General features: G+C 39.6%; 1 protein-coding gene across 5 annotated transcripts in view; it reads left to right on the top strand.

Moving 5' to 3' along the window:
- Window positions 1-18,308, top strand: part of ANKRD27 (ankyrin repeat domain 27) — a 54,331-nt gene that overhangs the window by 17,551 nt on the left and 18,472 nt on the right. For all 5 annotated transcript variants that reach the window (XM_085071979.1, XM_085071978.1, XM_085071980.1 and 2 more), the window contains exons 2-16: window positions 4,504-4,634; window positions 5,153-5,263; window positions 5,902-6,058; window positions 7,566-7,720; window positions 8,030-8,089; window positions 8,183-8,236; window positions 8,322-8,387; window positions 8,466-8,542; window positions 8,919-9,040; window positions 9,919-9,997; window positions 10,811-10,943; window positions 15,471-15,563; window positions 16,353-16,480; window positions 16,924-17,006; window positions 17,739-17,854. In XM_085071979.1, the coding sequence (XP_084928105.1) occupies window positions 4,533-4,634; window positions 5,153-5,263; window positions 5,902-6,058; window positions 7,566-7,720; window positions 8,030-8,089; window positions 8,183-8,236; window positions 8,322-8,387; window positions 8,466-8,542; window positions 8,919-9,040; window positions 9,919-9,997; window positions 10,811-10,943; window positions 15,471-15,563; window positions 16,353-16,480; window positions 16,924-17,006; window positions 17,739-17,854 (1,536 nt within the window). In that variant the 5' untranslated portion in view covers window positions 4,504-4,532. The remainder of the gene's footprint in view (window positions 1-4,503; window positions 4,635-5,152; window positions 5,264-5,901; window positions 6,059-7,565; window positions 7,721-8,029; window positions 8,090-8,182; window positions 8,237-8,321; window positions 8,388-8,465; window positions 8,543-8,918; window positions 9,041-9,918; window positions 9,998-10,810; window positions 10,944-15,470; window positions 15,564-16,352; window positions 16,481-16,923; window positions 17,007-17,738; window positions 17,855-18,308) is intronic.

Raw genomic sequence — 18,308 nt, 5'->3', positions numbered from 1 at the left:
ATTAGCCTGTATTTTCAGATGCATTTAACTTTTGGGGTGGAAAGAATTTGACTTAATCTCAAAAATGTCTGGGCTTTGGGGAAGCTTTAATGTACTCTCTTGAATCTGTGGACTAAATTCCTTTGGTTTGTTTCTTTCTTTTTTTTAATGACTTAAATTGTTTCTATGTCCACACTTCTGTGTCTCTGGAGAACGCTGAGGGGAGGTGACAGAGGGCCAGGTGAATATAGTAACTGAACTGTTTCAGGTGATAAATGTTCCTCCTGTTGTTTTCATATCCACATTTTAATCAGATATTATAGCTATCCCCTAGTGAGACACTGAACAGCTGCAGGGATAAGGGAGAGAGAAAAGGGAAGGAAATTGAGAGTTGTGATTCTCAAAACAGTACTAATGTGGCCAGTGGGGGTTGTTTCCTGCTGTGTAGGAACATGCATGCGGGGAGCAGTTCAGAGCTCCCATCTGCTCTGCTCAAGGTGGGTGACAAATACCTGTGTGAACTAGCAGTTTTACCTTCCCTCTTGGGGTTGAGCATGTCAATGGCACCGTAGGGGCATTACAGTAACTGAAATGCCAGAATTCAGTGTTTGAATGCAGTTTCTTTTCACTCCTTGCTGGAGCTCTCAAGTGTGATTCAACCAGTCAGTAGTTCTGTAGCAAAAGAATCTGTGGCTGCAACTAAGTATTTAAAACTAGTTATTTGTGGAGTGTAACTCATTAATCGGGAATTGAAGATAATTTCAAGGTCTTCCTGTGATGGTCCATCAGCAATGATCCTTAAAGTACTCCAGTTGCTCATACTTTTTAGAGGCGCAGGCAGTGATCTAGGAGGTCAGTCAGACAGACAGCAAGCTTCATGAGCTCAGGCTGTGGGAGCTTCTCACATAAATCTCTTCCACTTGTTTTGCCAGGGAATGAAGTATTACTTTAAATTTCTTTCTGGAAAAAGCTTATCAGTTGGGTTTTTTTTTGATGGAGAGGTACAGGGGTTTAGATGAGGAGGATTTATGCTGCGTGTTCTTTTCTCCCTCTGTTATGGGAAGAACTCTTTGTACTTGAAGATTTGTTAGGCTGAAGGACTGGCACTAAAGCTGTTGGAGACATTTGTGCACTGCAGTTTTAGCACTGCAGTCTCATGCTTGGTTGCCTCCTTGTGTCAGTGTGCTCTTTTCCGTGACACAGTATGTGGTGTGCTAACAGCTTCTCCATCACTGTCTTGGGGAAGATCACAGCAGTCTCATCTTCTGCTTGGCCATATACATGAATTCACCAAACTAAAGGCAGGTGAAGCTGCCTCAGTGATACAATGACATTAATGAAAACTAAATTTGGGAAGTGTCTCAAGAGACATTGTAATCCACCCTCCCGGCTTTGCTATGTCCACTATCACCTCTAGTAGAAGTTTGTCTAACACATTCTTGGAGATTTACAACATGAGACTTGATAGTTTTGCCAAGCAATCTAAACCATGTGTTTATCTTCCCTTTTGAAAGGTGCTCTGATCTGTAACCTGAGCCTGTTTTCTTCAGTTAAGGCCTACTTCTTAGATGTGGGGAAAAATACTCTTCACTGAAAGCTTGATCCACCTGTGGGGGAAAAAAATTCTTACCTGCTTCATGCAATTTCTTAATTATAAACATCACTGCATCCATGGATTGGATTCTGCTTACAGGGCCCCTTTGCCTTTCTTTCTTCCAGCTCTTCTCCAGTCAGTTCATCTTCTGTGATGAGGACAGGAGCATCCAAAAAACTCCCATGTGGAGCTCTCAAGTCTTGCTGTGGCAAACTATTTTGCAGGCCGCACATGTGTGTACATATAACCCTGCTTAGCGCTTGACTTATACTAAATTGTATTTAGTTATATATACTAACTTGTCTCTGAGTCATGTTTGGACTGTAAGCTGCAATCATTTAAGACTTGGAATCATTTAAGACTTGGAATTGTGGCCAAGCCAGGTGTTCAGCAGGCTAACTCAGGTGTTGTAGCTAACTTGTCCTGCTTATGAAGGTGTGTCTCAGCCCTGCTGTTGTGTGGATCAGCAATGAGATCTGTGCTTTGCAGCAGATGTGCTACAGGGCTTGTGCTTCCTCTTTTCCTTCCCTCAGCACCAGCTGAGGAGGAAGCCCACAGCGTGAACTTGGGTTGTAGCTGCCTGCCAAAAAATCTCTCTAGCAGTCATCAGTGGAATTACTGGTGATCATCCTGTTTACCCAGACACTGTGGTAGGACAGATCATGAATTATAGAATTGGTTTGTCTGGATTGGAAGGGATCCTAAAGCTCACGTCATTCCACTCCCCTGCCATGGCAGGGATGCCTTCCACCACATCTGTCCAACCTGGCCTTGGACACTTCCAGGGATGGGGCAGCCACAGCTTCTGTGGGCAGCCTGTGCCAGGGCCTTGCCACCCTCACAGGGAAGAATTTCTTCTGTATGTTTACTCCAAATCCACCCTCTTTTAGTGGGAAGCCATTCCCCCTTGTCCTGTCACTCCAGGCCTTTGTCTAAAGTCCCTCTCCAGCCCCTTTAAGTACTGGAGGGTACAGTAAGGTCACCCTCGAGCCTTCTCTTTTCCAGGCTGAGCCCCCCAGCTCTCTCAGCCTGTCTCCAGAGCAGAGGGTCTCCAACCCATGGAGCATCTTTGTTCCCCTCCTCTGGACTTGCTGCAGCTCCATGTCCTTGTGTTGGGACTGCAGGCCTGGAGGCAGCTCTGCAGGAGGGGTCTCACCTGAGTGGGATGGAGATTCCCCTCCCTTGACCTGCTGCCCATGCAGGGGGGTGAGCACAGGACATGGCTGGTTTTTGGGGCTTCAAATACAGATTGCTGGTTCATGTTGGGCCTTTGTTAAGCTGGACTTCTTCTAGGTTGGCAGTCTTTAATTACTCAACTTGGTTGGTCTTCTGAAGGTGTCAATGAGCAAACATTTTCTTCCCTATTGTGTTAGCAAAGTGCATAGCTGTGCTAATATGGGAACACTAAATAAATGATCCTTTATAGAAGCTTAGTCTTACTGTATGCTTTGAAAGTGGGAGGACCACTTTGTTTGGAACTGTGGAGGAAAACTGCTTGAGGCACTTACCTGCCACTGCCAGACTTCAGTGGTTCAGGCTGGGGTTACCCAAGCTGTTAGTAACTGATGATAACTTCATAGTGGAAATGGCTTATAGCTTTAATTGGTTGAGTTTGCATTTAGCTCTCCAAGGGAACTCTGCTTGTGCCTGCTTAGAAGGAGGCCCAGAGCCCAGCTCAGTTACCAGGCTGCAGATCAGTTGACAGCATGGCTGAAGCTCAAAGGCTATCTGGAATCAATGGGCATTAGGTATATGTTTTTCTCCTCCCTCAAACTGCCATACCATGAGCTCACACTGAGCAGATAATGTGCTAGGAATAATTCTGTGTTGGAGGAAACTGGTATACTGCTTCTGTAAGGGTGGTGTGCTCAAATTACAGTCTCTAGCTGTGCTCACCCTTTCTTAGTATATATAGCTGAAATTGCATGAGGAAATCATGCAACTTCAGTTGATTACTAAGGGAAGCTGCATGAGGGGAAAGATCAAGCTTGTTATTTAAGCATTTGTATGCCTGTTAATCTCAAGTCTTGTTAAAAAATAAAACTGAAGTTATTGCAGAAGGAACCTGTTAAGCTTTTTCCTGCCCTTGTGTCTAGGATATGTCATAGAGAATTTGAATTGAGGAAGCAAGCAGTTGAGGGTCCAGTTCCTAAGGGATCATCTTTTCCAGGGCATTGTGACAATATATAGTGACAGCATTTCCAATATTTACAGGTTGGATTTTCACTCTCCAGTCTCTTTTGCTCACTGTTTAGCCAAGTGTTATTTGCCAGCCTGACCTCAAATCACTGAGACACTTTTCATGGGAGTAGAGATGACCACAAATGATAAATTTCATGGTGGCTTTTTAATTATGACATGGATATTCATATTTCCTTGGTGTACCTCTAACTTTCCCTGGAAAGTTGAGGATTGCCTTACACAAGGGTTTATGTTACACTGTCAGGGTGTCTCATTGATGTGTGTCAGTAATCCTTACACAGATGAGTTTTAAGACTTACATGAGCACAGTTCAAAAGCATCAATGTCCTCTGGTGCAGTAGATTCTGCTGTAAAAAACCTGTTAATTTGTCTTTTGGGTTATTTTAGATCTCAGCAGCAGGAGTTAGTTTGTATATCAAAGTGGTAATAATTTTGATCTTAACTTCTCTCCTATATTCACTGTTGAACTCCAACACCTGGAAGGCCGAAGGAGACATTGGAGATAACTGTGTGATTGGAAATGTACAATCATGAAAAATATTGTCTAAATAACTTCTAAGCAACTGTAGTTAATAGTTAAGCAATGCCATTGGCTGCATATATCAGGACCTGAAACTGCTTTTTCGTTTTGGACAAGGAGAATCAAAGTGCCCCCTAGGTATTCCCAAGTAGTAAGTTTTAACAGATACCACGTATGATACATCAACCATTCTCCATATATATTTTAGAAAATCTCCTTGGAATACCTGAAGTCCATATGGCTATGTATGATGAAGATATCTTGAAAAATCCCTTTTATTTGGCCATTCAGAAGCGACGTCCTGATCTATGCAGCAAAGTTGCAGAACTCCATGGTATTGTAAGTATAAAAAAATATATATTTAAGAGCTGCTTAGTAAATACTAGCTATTGGAATTTAAATCATAATTCTGCTATGAAACATGTAAAGCTTAGTTCAAGCCTACAAAACTTGGGAATGAAGTACAACAATTTTTTGTTTAAATTGCATGTTATTTACTAATATGGACCTCTTGATACATTGCAAGGTAGTAAAAAATTAAAGTTGGTGTTGTTTCCAAACTCTATGGGAAACTTACTGTCTTTCCTGGGAGATGAAGTTACATATTCTCTCACAAGCTTGTAACTTAAATGGGATTGACCTTTTGAAATGCCTGGTGGACAAGCAGTTACTTATTTGACAGCGTTTTACATAGCAAAATAAAGCTATTAAACTGACCTGGAATAAAGACTCCAGTCCTTGATACTTACTAATTTATAAGCCTGATTTAATTTCTTACCTCTAAAGGACAAAAGGTATTGATGTATGGCTGGCAATACATGGCATTTCTCTCTAAAGCATGATTTAACTTTTTTTAGGTGCTAGTTCCATGCAAAGGAAGCCTTTCAAGCAACAGTCTTTCTACCTGCCAGTTTGAATCTTATGTTCTGAAGCCGCTGGAAGAGAATTTTCAAACCTTAAATGGAAAGGTATTTCTGTTTTGCTATCTTAATGTAGCTTGGTGACATTCCAGTAAGTGATTCGCTGCTGCTGATGGATTGTGTGAACTAATGGTTACAGCAGAGGCAACCAGGGCTGACACTGCATAAGATCCCAGTTTTTTCATTTGTAATTTTGCAGTACAGTGTGTGAACTTGGACATACAGCTTGCACAATAGATAGTTTGCAGGCTGCCATCTAGATCTTCCTATTGCAGATGTCCTCACTGCTGCTTGGGAAAATAAAGACAAGTGTGACAAATACAGAGTGTGTGGTGCTTTTCTGAAGCTGGTCTTAAGTCCTGTTCTTAAGTTGTTGGGTTTTTTAATTTCCTTTCTACTAAAAGTGCTCTACAATCTGCAAATAGACCTTGGTGATTGTCTGAAACTTCCTCTAGTAGTAGAGTTGAAAAGGAAGTGGCTGTAAGCGAGGTTCAGCCAGCCATTGACTGAAGGAGCTTTTTGTTTCAGTGTCTCCACAGCGTGAGAATGGAGAAACTTTAAAATTGGTGCCTTTCTTGCCTTGCAGGTTTCTCTTCTTCCCCTTGGAAATGCAGCTATGCAATGCAGAAGCCAGAGAACTTTTCTGGAAGAGTTTCACACTTGATCTGATCTCTGTTTTGTTTCAGGAGATCTTCATAAAAGGAAACCTCGTCATTTTAGGAGCTGGTTTTAATTATCATCTCTCGGTACCTGTTCTCTTTGAGGAAACCTTTTACAATGAAAAAGAAGAAAGCTTTAGTATATTGTGCATAGCTCATCCATTGGAAAAAACAGAAAGCTCAAGTATGTATTGGTGTCAACTTGGTGGCTGCCTTTGCACAGTGAGCAAATGAGTGTTTAATACATGTTGTTTTAACTGAGTGTTGGCTTGGTTAAAAGCCCCTGGCATTTATTAGCTTGCTGGGGGAGGTGTTGGTGTCCTGCTGCAGAGAAATATCAAGCTGCTGCCAGGCAAAACTAGTTCTGAGACTGGGGTATAAATCCTACAGAATTAAGAATCATCTGTGGATTACTTAATCCAGCATGATTTTTTAGAAATGCTCAATTTAGAGCTGACTGCTTGAAAACGGGATTAAATCTTAAATGTGAGCATGCGTGTCTTGAGATGCAAGGTGGATGCACAAAAAACTGGCAAGGTAAATTCTTTCATGATACCCCTGTCAGGGGATAGAGGTTGTATGGCAGAATTATGTAGCAACCTCCTGGTGGTGGCCTAACTCAGTAAGTTGAATGTCTTAATTTTTGTCCTGTACTGAAAATGCTCCTCCAGGCTGTAACACTATTTTCAAGACTACTGTCCATGCTGTGAATGTTACAGCACAGTCCTGTGAACTTGTATAACAATCTGTTTACTAATTAAGAACAGAAGCTCCTTAAGAAGCTTAGAAGCCTCAGCTTTTTCTGAAATAAAAACATTAGTCTTCCTAAATAAATAAGAATATTTGAAACAAGTGAAAGCAAAGAGAATTAGTACTAGGATAGTGTGAAAGTAGTACTGTGAGGGAAATATGCAAGTTTTTCTGGGAAAAAACCCAACCCAGCTGCCATTCATATAGCCTAAATTCTATAAATATTAATCTATATCTCAAATTATTCTTGTGATCTTCATTTTAGCTATTACTGAATATAGTTGTATTGCAGTCTTTCAGAAGTGAAGGAGTTTCTAATTTCAAAAGTAATTGGAAAAGAATGATTTGAGCCTCTTATTAGTTGGTTGCCTTTGACTGCAGATGAAAGATTTGCCTAAAAAAAAAATTTTGGAAAAGCAATATGAATCCTCAGTGAGGGATTCAGTTGTCTTATTCAGAAGAAAAGTGGATTTGGTTTGTTACATGAAGCAACTTTGCTCTCCCATTCAGAGAAAGCATGTCTAAATAAAGAATAGGTTATGTAAAAATCCAAGATGGGATTTTTGCAGCTCACTTAAAGCACCCTGACTTCCTGCATGGGCATTCAGTCAACACTGTAATGTGCTTTTCTTCTACTTTCGAGCTTGACTTACACAACTCATAAGCTTGAGTGCATGTGGTAGTAAATTACCCCAGTGTAAAAAAAAAAAGTGAAATCTGTTTTAGCTATTCTAAGTAAATACTTGACATAAAAAGCAGGGGAGCCTGCTCAAATGTGATGCATTAAATTATTTTAATTAAAGGCAATACCCCTAGTTAAAGGTGCAGTAAGCTGAATTAATGTTTCAGTGCACATGAGCTGGATGTATATGTAGGGACAAAATATGTTTTATCCTGCATACGTATTAAGCCTGTGTGTTAATTCTTGGCTTTTATTTTAGGTGAATCTACAGCTTCAGCAAACTCCTATTCTCTTAAAAATATTGAAGATGTTAGAGAGTTCTTGGGAAGGCACTGTGAGAGATTTGATAAATACATAGGATCTTTCTATAGAACATTTAAAGAACATGAAAGGAAGAGCCTCCGCCACTACATAGTCAGTATCTTCCTTCTTGATGTCTAATTTGCTAAATATAATTTACTTCAATGCTTTGGTTATCTTTATTTTATTGAGCTTTTCTATGTCAGAGTAGCCTAGAGTTGTGAAAGGGGAGGAGGGAGAAGTAATTCACATGTAAGGATTTCACTGTCTTAACTGGTTAATAAATGCAATTATTATTGCTGAAATTCTCACCATAGTGTACACTTTTGAGATAGGGAAGACTTTCTTTACTTATTTAGGCTTTGTTCCTTCAAGTCCCACTAACCTGAATCTGATGGGTTTTATATATTTTCTCTCTCCTAGGATTCTGTCAATGCACTTTATACCAAATGTCTGCAGCATCTCTTGAGAGATTCACACTTGGTAAAGACTTACTCCCCTAAATACATAGTACAGTGTTCCTTAAGCAATAAATTATCTGACTTGCTCTTGCTGTTTATGGCTTTGCTTTTCTAGAAGATGCTTGCAAAGCAAGAAGAGCAGATGAATCTGATCAAACAAGCAGTTGAAGTAAGCATCTGAAATGAAGGAAAATAATTAGCAAGCTATTTTTAACTCTCCCTTTCATGCCTAAAGTACTGTTTTTGCCCTACAGATGTATATCCACCATGCTATTTATGATCTTATCTTCAAATATGTGGGGACGATTGAGGCAAGTGAGGTAAGTTTCTTTGATTGCTACATACTAGTTATGTTCATCAAAAGCATTTGAAAAACCTGTTGCCTTTCTATTGATTAGGATGCTGATTTTAATAAAATCACGAGGAGCCTTCAAGACCTACAGCAAAAAGATATTGGAGTGAAGCCTGAGTTCAGGTGAGAGAGATGACTGTGGATTCTTTGAAGAGTCACTGTGATCCTTTCTTAAGTAGGATCACAACAGCCAAAAAGTGTCTTCCTTCAGACACCAGCAAGTTTTTTTTTTTTATACTTCATTCATTTGAGGTGGAAAATCAATGCTTTGCAAGTGTCTTATGAGGGCAATCTTTGCATTGATGGTTGTTGCCTTTACTTTTATGTTTAAGTTTCCCTTTCCATCTACAGGATACAGAAATGCAGGTGCACTTGGAGTAGAAGTGGGAATATTTTGGAACCATTCTTCAATTCAGCTCTGAATAAGTTAAAACTTGGGTTTTGAACATCCTGCAGAGGAACTCTGTATGCTAATCGTTCCTTTCTAATTATTTTGTAGTTTTAATATACCACGTGCAAAGCGAGAACTGGGTCAGTTGAACAAATGTACTTCCCCTCAACAGAAGCTACTTTGTCTGCGTAAAGTTGTACAAATTATTATGCAGTCTCCGAGCCAAAGAGGTCAGTAATTATTAATTCATTAATTTTAAACTTAACCAGCACTTCAGTATGTACACAATTGTTTGGATAGCACTTGGGAATCAAACACAATTAAGCTGGAGTCTGTAAGGTCTCTAAAGAGAGCAAAAGGGAAGTGATGTAGGTGTGTCAGTACTGGCTCTTGTGGGGTGACTTGGGGTACTGGGTGAGCATGTGTAGGCTTTAGCTTGGGCATGTGGGAAGCTCACATCTGCCAGAACCCTGAGGGTGATCCATTTTAAGCACTGGAGGTTGCTGCTAGATCCTTTTTGTGTGTTTGTCCAGCTCTTCTTGACATCTTGAAATTGATACTGTTGAGATGCATCTTTTGCAAAATGCAGTGTTGGCTGGGGCCAAACCAATGTGCTGCTGTGGATTACAGAAATGATTCTGTGGTACAAAAGCACAATCCCCTTAACCTGGCACTTACTTTATCTAGCTTGGAAAGAGAAGATATTTCTACAATGCAAATAGAGTAGTACGGTGAACTTATGCTTTCCCTACTTCATCTCTTCTTTTCTCCAGAAGACTGCTGAATTATGGCAAAATGTACCAACGTTGAGCATAGTCTTTGCCCTCAAGAATTCCAGAAGTCTTGAGTTAGTGCTCTTGCTGTGTGGGAAGGGAAGGCTGCTAGTCAAATATTGCAGTCTGTACTGCACAAACTGCATCTGTGTGTTGGCTGCCGGCAGCCTATTGCAGTGAGAGACTGAGAACATTTGGAGGCCTGCCTTGGATTCTCAGTGCATTCTATGCTAGTAGAACTTAGGCCCTTAGTCTTAGGGGGCAGAACTCTTATTAGATTTAATGTTCTTGATTTGAGCCATGACATGACTAATGCCAAATGTGACTTTTTTTAGTTAACATGGAAACCATGTGTGCAGATGATCTTCTCTCTGTTTTGCTGTATTTGCTTGTGAAAACAGAAATCCCAAACTGGTATGTAACTATTTTGACTATATAGAACTCCTTACTATCTTATGTGTAGTGCTGCTGTAGGGGCAAATGTTTCTGAACATCAGTAACACTTTCAGTAAGTTATAAGAGGTCCTGTTGTAATGCAGAAAATGTTTTATAGGACAAATTGATGTGTTATGTGTGTAACTAAATTAAGGACCTGTCAGGAATGTGTCTTTTTGATTCCCAGCCCACAAAATAGTTGTAGTGGGAGGCCATCTCTCTACCAAATTTGCAAAGCCTTCATAAAGGGGTTCTCTGTCATCTGTGTTGGGAGCTGTGGCACCTTTATGCATTTCAAGATTTGGTGCATTTCTTACAGAAAAACTAGATGAGAATGTTTAATTACTTCCTGCTAGCCTATGCCATTGTGTCTCCTCATTTTCAGCAAAAGTCTATCTAAACCTTCCAGCTGTACCTGAACTGATTTTCATTGTTGGTATATCCTGTATCTCTGAGATCAGCATTTGGCCTTCAACTTGCAGCTGTCACTGTAGTGCTTAAAACATTGCTTCACTCACTTCAAAGATGTTAATCTCCCACTATTGTCCTTATCTCATCCTTATTTCTTCTATCCAGTTAATAAATTTTTATTGAATATTTAAGAGATAAGTAGAATTCTGATCAATCTATAAGCTCAAAACAGCTGTAGTATTGCTGGCCTAGGAAGCCTTCTAGAAGCTTTTTCTGAACTCACACATGCTTTCTGTCTGGATTGCCTAAAATGAGCTGCAATATGCCATGATGTTGTTTTATTTTTAGTGGTTCATGGCTTTAATTTTTTTTTCCCCCCAGGATGGCCAACTTGAGTTACATAAAGAACTTCAGGCTCTGCAGCTCAGTGAAGGATGAGCTGGGATACTGCCTAACCTCAATTGAGGCTGCAATAGAATACATACGACAAGGCAACCTCTCTGACAGATCAACAGTAAGCTACCCTTAAAGTCTCTCAAATGTCTGTTTGATAACTTCTAGTTCTGTGTACCATTGTGGGTGTAAATCCAACCAGAGGATACAAATAACTAACATAAGAATTCCATTTTTTGCTTAAAAAAGAGTAGAGGTGACTACCTGAAGCAAATGCTAAATTTACCTAAATTATTTTAATGAAGTTCTAACTATGTACCAATACTAGTTTTTCATTGTATACTCCTTGAGGAAGTAGTTAAATGCCAAGTCTGCTTTTTCATATGATTAGAGGAGAAATTACAGCTGACTCTCCAGTATGTTTGGTGTCTCCTGTTGGTACTCTGCCATGGCTGGGAAAGCAGTGCAGTACATGAGAGCAAGCATAGCTTAAATTTTTGTGTAATCTTAAAAAGACTAGCTGTTCTAGCAGAATGGACATAGTGCAATTTAGAATTAGTCAGTGAGTCTTCACACTCTAGGAATTCCATATGTTTGCAGCGCAGGTTACAACACTGCAGTAAATTGATGGCTTGGGGGAGTGCAGGGCTGTGATAAAATGGTGTTTGAAGGACAAATTTGCCTCTTGGGATCTCTAACCTGGCAGGGGCAGGAAGTTTGTGGATGCATGAGAGATTTCCTACTGGGCAACTAGACCTGCTGTCAATCTGGTCACATCCCTGCAGGCCAGTCAAGGGTGATGCTGATGTGACATTAGAAACTTCTATGATTTAAGAACTTTGTAGATTATTTTGTCAAGGAACCCAGTCTTACCACTCCTGTAAAATTTTCTACTGTTGTAAAACTAGGTTTTCCTGAGCTGATGTGGAAATCAAAAGGCGTGAACTTGGAACCAGAGTGAATTCAATGTGTCAGTCTGCCCAGCTGCAAAGCACTGGAATAACTGCAGGGGACAGAATAATGGCTCAGTGTGCAGGGCTTGGGATGGGACAACCTGGGGCACAGTCTTAAAGAAGATGCACTTAAAGTAACATTTTGGCCTCTTGCTATTTTTGGTTTTGGTTTTTCTCTGTAATTTTTCCATGAACCTGTTGTGCAGGTTTGTTTTGTACACTCAAAAAAAAAATCAGCACTTTCATGTTGTGTAAAGAGTGGTATTTCTTGTTTGTAATGCTGTACTGAATTATTCAAAAAAATAAAAGTGTTAGTTTAAAAGAAACAACCTGCTATATGACTTTGCTTCCTGCAGTCACTTGGCTGTCATTCACAATCAATATACAAAGAGCAAAGCTGGTGATCTGAATGGAGAACTGAAACCAAAGTAGAATTGTTTTCCACAGTAATGCCAGCAAGCTAAAAAAGAATATATGACTCTTAAATTTCTAGAATAGACTGTTTCCTATTAAATCCCTCTTGATGTAGCTAAGGATAGCAGATTTTCATACTGGGATTGCATTCAAGTGATTATAACTGAAGTGCCACTGCCTTTAAGGTACTAGGTTTATTTGAGAGGCACCTGTCTTGAAAGACAGACTATGCATTTGAGAAGTCTAAATGAGGATTTTGGTGTCTGCACCATGAGCAGAGCAAGCCCTAAGTGTCTCTGCCCAAACTGGATCAACTCCAGACCTAGAGAACTTTGTCACTTGAGGGTGAATGTGCAATACAGAATCCTCTTGCATTGCCTTTCCTTGGAGTCAGCCTGGCTGGAAGGCAGCAGAACCCTGAGGATGAAGGGTTGAGTGACAACTTGCCCTAAACACAGCTGGAAACAGCCAGATCACCCTTTTCTCCAGTGTAGGAGGAGGTGGCACAAAATGAAAAGAGAGCTTATGAGACAGGAATGGAAAAAGCAGAGTGAGGAGGTGGAGGAGCATTGCTCTTCCTTCATAAAGTTACCAGTTGAGATAGTTCCTTTAATCTCTGGTAAAGGAGATGGAATGTTGAAGCAGCAGCAGCTGTCGTCTTGCTGCCCTATGATTTCCTTTTCCAGATTGTGCTGGAAGGGGGTTTGGGATTGAAGGGAGCAGGAGCATTGCTGTGCCCTGGGGCTTCATTACAGCCCCTTATGTGGTTATGCTCAATTTTATAGCTGGCTTCAGATGGAGCTTCTGGCAGCTGAGTAATGCTGCTGTCCAACCCCTAATGAAGCTAGCTCCAGAAAGAAAACTCAGCAGGGGACTAATGTACCCTGTGGGATAATGGGCACATTCTCACCCTCATGTCAGTAAGTGAAATGCACTTAGGATGCTTTTTCCAAATGCCTTCCCCCAAGGTCATGCAAGTCTTTGAGAGACACTTTGGGTGTGGGGAGGAGAGGAGGCTGTAAAGGATGAGAGAGTCAGTTCTGTTTTCTGGGAGGTGGCAACATTGTTCAATTAGAATTCCTAATAATAAGTGCTGGATGGTGCTAATGTGCAGGAGGACTCAGAGGGTTGAAATAAGGAGCAAAATAAAAGGGAGCTCAAGCCAGCCTCGAGGGAAGAGGCAGCATTTTGTTTCATGGATGGGAAGAGCCATAGATGGGGAAATGATCCCTGCTCCCCCTCCCCACCAAACACTTCATTAGCCTTAGTTTGTGTTCAAGGCTTCCTCTCCTGGCTTCTGCCACCTGTATTTGCTCCAAGTCATCAGTTGGAATCTGTGAAAATGGCTTTGGATAGGTCATTTCACAGGTCCACTCATAGGTACACATAGTTCATTTTCCTACACAGAGTAGTACTAGATAAAAAGATTAATGTTTGGGTGTGTATTTCCTAGACAATGTACACTTAACATACCTGGCAGGCCCACTCACAGCAGTCTCTTTTTTTAAAAAAGTATAAATTCCTTCTCTGCAAGTAAAGCTGGTATGAGTTTTGACTTTGAAGGCCCAAACTTGCTTAATGCTTCAACCGATATCAGATTCTTTTGTCATTCCATATTTCACTATTGAAGATATGTGGTTTCACTTGGGCTCTTTGTATTCTGATTTATATAATAAGTATATAATATTGCTACATTAGGGTTGCTGTCTCATGTGACTCTCTTAAAATAATGATTCCCTTTGGGGAGCACTTCTCTTGAAGACACACTCTGTGGAAGGAGCTGTACCAAAATACAGTATGGTTTCTTAGATTCTCCACAGTGAAAGTATAAAGCTGTCTATGAGCATCCACACTAGGAATTCTGACCAGATATCAGAAATTTGTACCAGCAGTTAAGTTTTTGATAAAATATTTCATAGGGAAGTTATTCCTGATCACAGTGAGGAATCTATCCAAGGAGACTAATGTTATATGCCTTGTAATTCTGAAAACATATGCTTGGGTATCTTTAGCTAAAGTACTTAGATCTGAAAAGATTGGTGAATATTTGTCACCTTCATGTATCTAAATACAAACAACTTACTGTTAAGTACAGACAGAAACTTTTATCTCCAGACCTCACAAATATGTTTTTAATGACTTTTGCTACACTCTTAAAGGTTTTTTTTAGACAGCTTTATGAGAGGTATCTATGTTGATCTTGAAACGTGAATAGTCTAATTTCTAGAAAATCTGAACTCAGCTGATCTTGTTTATTTGCAGTTCATGACATTCTTAAACTTCATGGTGACTTACTAATGTTAAGAGTGGAGTCAGACTGGTTTTACTGATTTACATCCGGTGTTGACAGACTTTAATTGGAAAAACCACAGCCCAGATCCTAAACAATCAAAGTTGACCTGATCCATGGGTGTGTATCCTAAATGCAGTGGTTTTCTGTTTTATGGAGGCTGAAGTCTTTCCATTTCTAGAGAGGGAGTCATCCAAGAACAGCATCACTGCCAACCATAAGGAGAACCAACCACGAGCAAATGTTTTTATCTGCATTCTTAGAAAGTATTTCCTTAGGTGGTTGTTTTATTTCATAGGAGGGTCAGTGCTGCCATTTCAAAATCTGGCTCCACTTAATAATTTTCACCTGGTTTTGGAGACATTTATGTTCTTTAGTGCATCGTGAAGTGTATCTGCAGCTGTCCCAGAGAATAAGTACTGATGCAAGGGTTGCACTGCATCTGCTCAGCTCAAACCAAGTGGGAAATACTACACAAATGAATCTGCTGCAGAGCCATGCTTTGCCTGGTGCAATCTTCTATTTTTCAGCAAGCAGCAGACAGTTCAGCAATTGTTTGAGTCAGAGTTATATCTGGGTCATCTTTTTTAGTAGCCACCAGTAGACATGTTTGACATGAATTTGTCTTAATTTTTCCTCTTAAGAAAGCACTGTGGTACCTCTTACAGTACATGCTGTGTTTAATATATATTTTTTAGTTTTCCTCTGTTCTTTTTTAGATGCTCCTGCTATAATTTTTGTTCAGTTAAATCACAGTGCATTTCAGTAAAGGAATATTCTGGTGAACATCTAAGTAGTATTTCTGTGGGCACACTGTCTTTTAAGCCTCAGAATCTTAAAAATTAAACTGATTCAGATTTCACATGAGTCTGATAATTCATATATGGTAAATACAGCGTTTAATATTTTTAAGTTAATTCCACTGTTAAGGTACTACACTTTTGCCTGTAAATGACTGTATAGATAATCAATCTATTTATTTTATTTTCAGGAATCTGAGAGTCTGTGTGACAAACTTCTCTTAAGACAAAGGATGAATTTGTTGTCCCAGATGTCTGCTGCACCAATAGACTGCTTGTTTAAGGTTAATAACTTTTATGGCAGAATATGTATGTATTTGCATATTTCATGTTTATATTCTGCAATTTTCTGGAATGTAAGGAAGAGTTAATTACGTTAGTACTGTGAAGTCTGTTTTAGAGATGCTAAAAGTATCTTGAATCTGGTACGTTTCTGTGCCAAAGCCTTTCTAACTTAATATAATCTTACAGATTTCAGCACATGTTATATGAAATACAGAAGCAAATGAGAATGAAATGCTACTGCTGTTGGTATTGTGTGTCCCATTTAAAGCACAGGTGTGATATTACTATCTGGTTGTGTCTCACAGCTTTTAGTGCTTGAAGTTGAGTTTTCTGAAATAATTCAAATGTGGTCACCTGACAGCTACTTCATATGATATGTTAATCTCATACTGTCATTCTAAAAGAATTTTGCCTATACAAGGATACAAAGCAGAGCTTCTAATTATATGTGTTCACAGCTTATGGCTGAAGACTTAGTAATTTTATAGAGATGTTTTTGCACAGAGGGAGCTCAATTTCATGATTGAGTCTAAAGAGAACAATAGGAATTGTTATACTTTTTTATAGAAAGTGAAGTAAGCCAAGAACAGTTTCTTTTAATACTGAAATGCCCATTAGGGGGTTTTGTGCTGTGACATTGTTCATGTCTGCTTTCTAATGCTTGAATACGTCTTTCATAATTGGTTCCTTTCATTTTGTGCTTCAGTAAATTACTCTTCCTTTTTTTTTTCTTAAAAGGAGGCCTTTTATATTGGTTTCTCATCCTCTCTTTTCTTGTTTTTTTGTAGCATATTGCTTCAGGTGATCAGGAGGAAGTGGAGCGGCTGCTAAGTCAAGGTGACAGTGATAAGGACACTGTACAGAAAATGTGTCACCCGCTCTGTTACTGTGACAAATGCGAGAAGCTGGTTTCTGGGTGAGCACTCTTCATCCCCACAAATACACAGAAAGCTGTGTAGAAGCCTTTAGCTAAGATTTGCTTCAGAAAGGGTGCTGCTTTTGGTTATAGAGGAATTCGGTAGCACTTCAGGGTGTAGTAGAGAGCAGACGTGTGTGTGGTTTGAAAAAGCAGAAGAAATATTGGGAGAATACAGAATCCTTTGGAAATCACCAGTTCTGTGATGGAGGCTGTTCTTTGGGAAACGTGGTGCTTCTTCTCTTGAATCAAACTTACGCATCTGGAACAAACCCACTTCTCTTAATAAAACGTAAAGCTCTGTATGGAATGATTTGAAAACGTAGAAGGATAAAAAGCTCCAAAATCAGTTTTTTGCCATCCTTAGCAACTTTCCCCTTTCTCTTCTTCTTCCCACCACCACCTGGGTAACTGAGCTGCTTTCAAACCATTGTGTTTTAAAGGAAACTGAATGACCCTTCCATTATCACCCCCTTTTCCCGAGATGACCGGGGATACACTCCACTCCATATAGCTGCTATTTGTGGTGAGTGCGCTTGCTTTTCTTCACTAGTGTTTTCTACTCCTTATGCTTTGATACCTTCATGTCAGCATGTTTTCCACCTTTAAAGTTGGAATTTGCATTAAATTGCCTCTTTGCTATTGAAACTGCTATTTCTATCTAGACACAGACTGAAGTTACTGTATATTCTTTTAAGTTCAGTTTCTTGTGGCTGAGTTATTCTTTGTTTGCTGGCTCTTTACTTTTGCTGTGGTGGTTACCACAGCAGTGCTTTCTTCAGCTCTGAAAAAAGTAAAAATGTGACATCAGAAACCAGTCTTGTTTTAAAGACTGGCAGATTGAGAAATAACTTTTCTCTCTCCTGCAGTTGGTTATGCATAGTAGATCTGTAATACCTTTATTGTAATGGTCATTATGTAATTGATCTTCCTTTTGTTACAAGCTGTCTTATTTTCTTAGTGGGTGGTTTCTTATTTATAATTTCCTTTTTTGTTATATTGAATCCAAGTATTTTCTTTTATTACTCACAGGATACAAGTATAGTTTGCTTTTAGCTGGAGGTTCTTTTATGGGGCTTTGACCTTGAGTAATCTGTAACAAAAAACCCCAAACAGCGAGGCAGTGAATATGCAGTATATGGAAACTTAATATGCAGAGATGCAGGATACCTTGGTTTATAGTCAGTGTTTGAATTTGAAAAGTAGCAATGTTCTTGTGCAAAGTTTACTCCTTTCTTTGAATGCTTTCTTTTCCAAGGTCAAACTTCATTAGTGGATTTACTTGTAGCCAAAGGAGCCATTGTCAATGCTACAGATTACCACGGTTCAACTCCACTTCACCTTGCCTGTCAGAAGGGATATCAAAATGTTACAGTAAGCATACCAACTAACCTAAATAATAAATACATGACTCTTACTCAGCCCTTCTACTGTTGCTGTCATTTAGATCTTCTGAGAAGCTTTTGCCAGAGCTGTGTAAACTGCCAGAATGGAGGATCATCCATCATTGCAGTTTGCAAGATATTTTGTTTCTTCAGGGTTTTCAGCCATTGGTAATAACCAATTGACTGCTATGCATGCCTGATAATTCATCCACTTTATTAGTACAAATGTCCGATGCATAATAAAATGGAGAGCATCTCTGCTCTAGCTTGAGAAGAAACAACCATTGCAGTCATTGGACTGAGTTAAATTACTTCACACTATGTTTAGGAGAGACTGTGTAACTACAGGAATTATTGTCTGCTTGGATTTAGTATATGTGATGTTCTTCAATTAGCTTTGTTGAAATTAAGCTGTGTCTTCACTTGCATAGGCTCTTGAAATA

The sequence above is a fragment of the Lichenostomus cassidix genome, chromosome 11 (genome assembly GCF_008360975.1).
Source record: "Lichenostomus cassidix isolate B80296 chromosome 11, HeHo_3.0, whole genome shotgun sequence".
Classification (NCBI taxonomy): domain Eukaryota; kingdom Metazoa; phylum Chordata; class Aves; order Passeriformes; family Meliphagidae; genus Lichenostomus; species Lichenostomus cassidix.
Note: the sequence above shows the minus strand (reverse complement) of the source record. Positions and strands in the feature narration are given on the sequence as shown.